This window comes from Vicia villosa, unplaced genomic scaffold (genome assembly GCF_029867415.1).
Source record: "Vicia villosa cultivar HV-30 ecotype Madison, WI unplaced genomic scaffold, Vvil1.0 ctg.000606F_1_1, whole genome shotgun sequence".
Classification (NCBI taxonomy): Eukaryota; Viridiplantae; Streptophyta; class Magnoliopsida; order Fabales; family Fabaceae; genus Vicia; species Vicia villosa.
In genome coordinates this window covers 95,652-98,214 of record NW_026705278.1, presented here as the reverse complement: position 1 = coordinate 98,214, position 2,563 = coordinate 95,652, and the positions used below count along the sequence as shown (strand labels likewise).

Here is a 2,563-nt window from a genome sequence, read left to right as displayed (position 1 = left end):
GAAGGATTCAATGTCAGGTTCACTAAAGAGGAGTGTATTGTCACTAATGAAGCAAATGAAGAAGTCATGAAGGGATTTAGGTCTAAAGATAATTGCTACCTATGGAATCCTAACACCCTAAACTACCCCTCTGACTACTCCATGATCAGAGAGGAAATAAAAGTTGACTATCAAGAATCTGATGAATTTGATGAAGAATCATATGTTGTAGAACTCACCATAAGTGAACTAGCTGCTGGTTTTAATGAGACCTGTCTAATGAATGAGAAACTGTGTGCAAAAGTAAGGGAGCACAGAAGTATTAATAGATTCCTGCTAGAAGAAAGAGTAAGCCTTATGATAGACATTACTGATCGGGAAAGAAAACTAGATAAGTCAAATATGAGCAATGAGTCTAAAAGTCTATCTAAAAGTAATATCACAAAGAATGTTTTAACAACATCTGAAGACATTGTAAAGGTAAAGGGTATGTTGGGTATTTGTAACCTAAACATATTATAGCAATTAACCTATGTGGGGGAATACTTTTTGGGATTTTTAAATATCCATGATTTGAAACTTCCCTCACTCAGTGTGCATATAAAGCTCCCTCGCTCTCCTATTCTTCTACAAACGGCAAATATACCTGTTGGTTCTTCTTGCTACTTATTAAGGTTGAACTGCTCGGATTCTTTTCACAAGTGTGACACAAGTTATGTCTCAAGGAGTTCTAGTATGTCTCAGCAATCGTGTGATGCATCTCCCGTATCTGACTCAGCAACACCGGAAGAGTCCTCTAACCCTAATGGGATTCTGAAGGTTGTACCTTTAAGGACGATTAGCAGTGACGAAGTAAAGGCCACAAAGTCTAAATCGCCACATGCAAAACGGCCCAAGGAGGGTATTCGTAACAAGGGCGCCAAACTCTCTTCATCCAATACCTTAGAGGAACTTACTAAAGAAGGAACCAGATATGTTGATAAAGCAATTACCAGGATTGTTACACGCATTCTAAAGGAAAATCATCAAGTGCCTGGGATATCTGTCCCTCTTCAAACCATACTGCCTGATCCCATCAAGAACATCAGTAAGGCTGAAGTTGCTCACACTTCTGATTGTGATCCAGCTGAAGAGGAGATCAACAAGGATGGACAAGGAATTGCTGAGAATACCAATGTTACTGAGGATGTCAATGACATCGAAAATAATGAGCATACTAAGGTCAATTCTGAAACAGGTACCAATGTGGTAGACTTAGATGAGTATTCTGACAACGAGTTGCTTGCCTCCCTAAATCCAAGTGTAGCCAACAGGCTAATGACTAGAAGAAAAGGCAAAGTTGTTTCCTAAAGCTCCCCTAAAAGGAGTGCACAAGTGAAAAGCCTTGTCAAAGACTCTGTCAAGAAGAAGAGTACTTCTGCTGGTCCTATCAAGAGCGGAGCTTTGGCTAAGAGTACAGGGGTTGGTCCATCAAAATCCTAGATCAAGGTTGTCCTAAAGAAAAGAAAGGTGCGGGAAATTGTTGAATCTGAGTCTAATGTTGAAGTGGATGTTCCTGATATTCCATCATGGAAGAAGCCTACAACCAGCAAGCTTGCTGCAAGTATTCCATAAGTTCCTATTGATAATGTGTCATTCCACTATGCCTCTAGTTCCAGCATGTGGAAATATGTGCTCCAAAAGAGACTGGATGTTGAAAGGGAATTGGATCCAAATGCCCTTGAGAACAAGGAAGTCTTAGAGCTAATTCAGGAAGCTGGGCTATTGAAGACTGTTTGCAATCTTCCCAAGTGTTATGAGAAGCTGGTCAAGGAATTTGTGGTGAATCTATCTGAAGATTATGGAAACAGCAGGAGTATGGACTTCAAAAAGGTGTTTGTGAGAGGTAAGTGTGTATCATTCTCTCCTTCTGTGATTAATAATTTCTTAGGAAGAATAGATGAAGCTCAACTTGAGCTTGAAGTGACAGACAACAAAGTTGGTCAAGTGATCACAGCCAAGAAGGTAAACAGTTGGACCCTGAAAGAGAAACTAATTGCAAGTAAGCTGAGCATCAAGTATGCAATGCTTCACAAAATAGGAGCATCTAATTGGGTACCAACGAATCACAAGTCCACTATTTAACCTATTCTTGGCAGATTTCTGTATGCTGTAGGAACAAAGGCAAAGTTTGACTACGGAACATATATTTTCGACCAAACTATGAAGCATGCTGGAAGCTTCAATGTTAAGGGTCCAATTGCCTTTCCATCCTCAGTATCCCAACATTCTAAATGAGAATGATGTAGTTTGCAAAAGAGAAAGCCCCTTGGCTTTCCATTATAAATTGTTTCAGGGTACGCATGTTCCAGACATTGTCATGACATCGGCTGAAACATTCAAGTCTGGAGCACCAGCCAGCAAAGCAGAAGTCATAACAATGTTAAAAGAGACCTGCAAAGAGCTGGAAGCTAGGAAGATATCCCTTGAAAAGATGATAAGCACTCTGGAAATGGATGAGAATGAGGAACTTGCAGATGGTGTAAGGATGGCAAATAAAGATGAACAAGATAAGGAAGTAGAACCTGAAGAAGATGTGGAATAA

General features: G+C 40.0%; 1 protein-coding gene across 1 annotated transcript; it reads left to right on the top strand.

Moving 5' to 3' along the window:
- Positions 1-1,638: 1,638 nt before the first annotated feature.
- Positions 1,639-2,563, top strand: LOC131629806 (uncharacterized). The gene is made up of 4 exons (XM_058900604.1): positions 1,639-1,864; positions 1,910-2,020; positions 2,135-2,235; positions 2,315-2,563. Exons 1-4 carry the CDS (start codon positions 1,639-1,641, stop codon positions 2,561-2,563), a joined length of 687 nt encoding a protein of 228 aa, XP_058756587.1.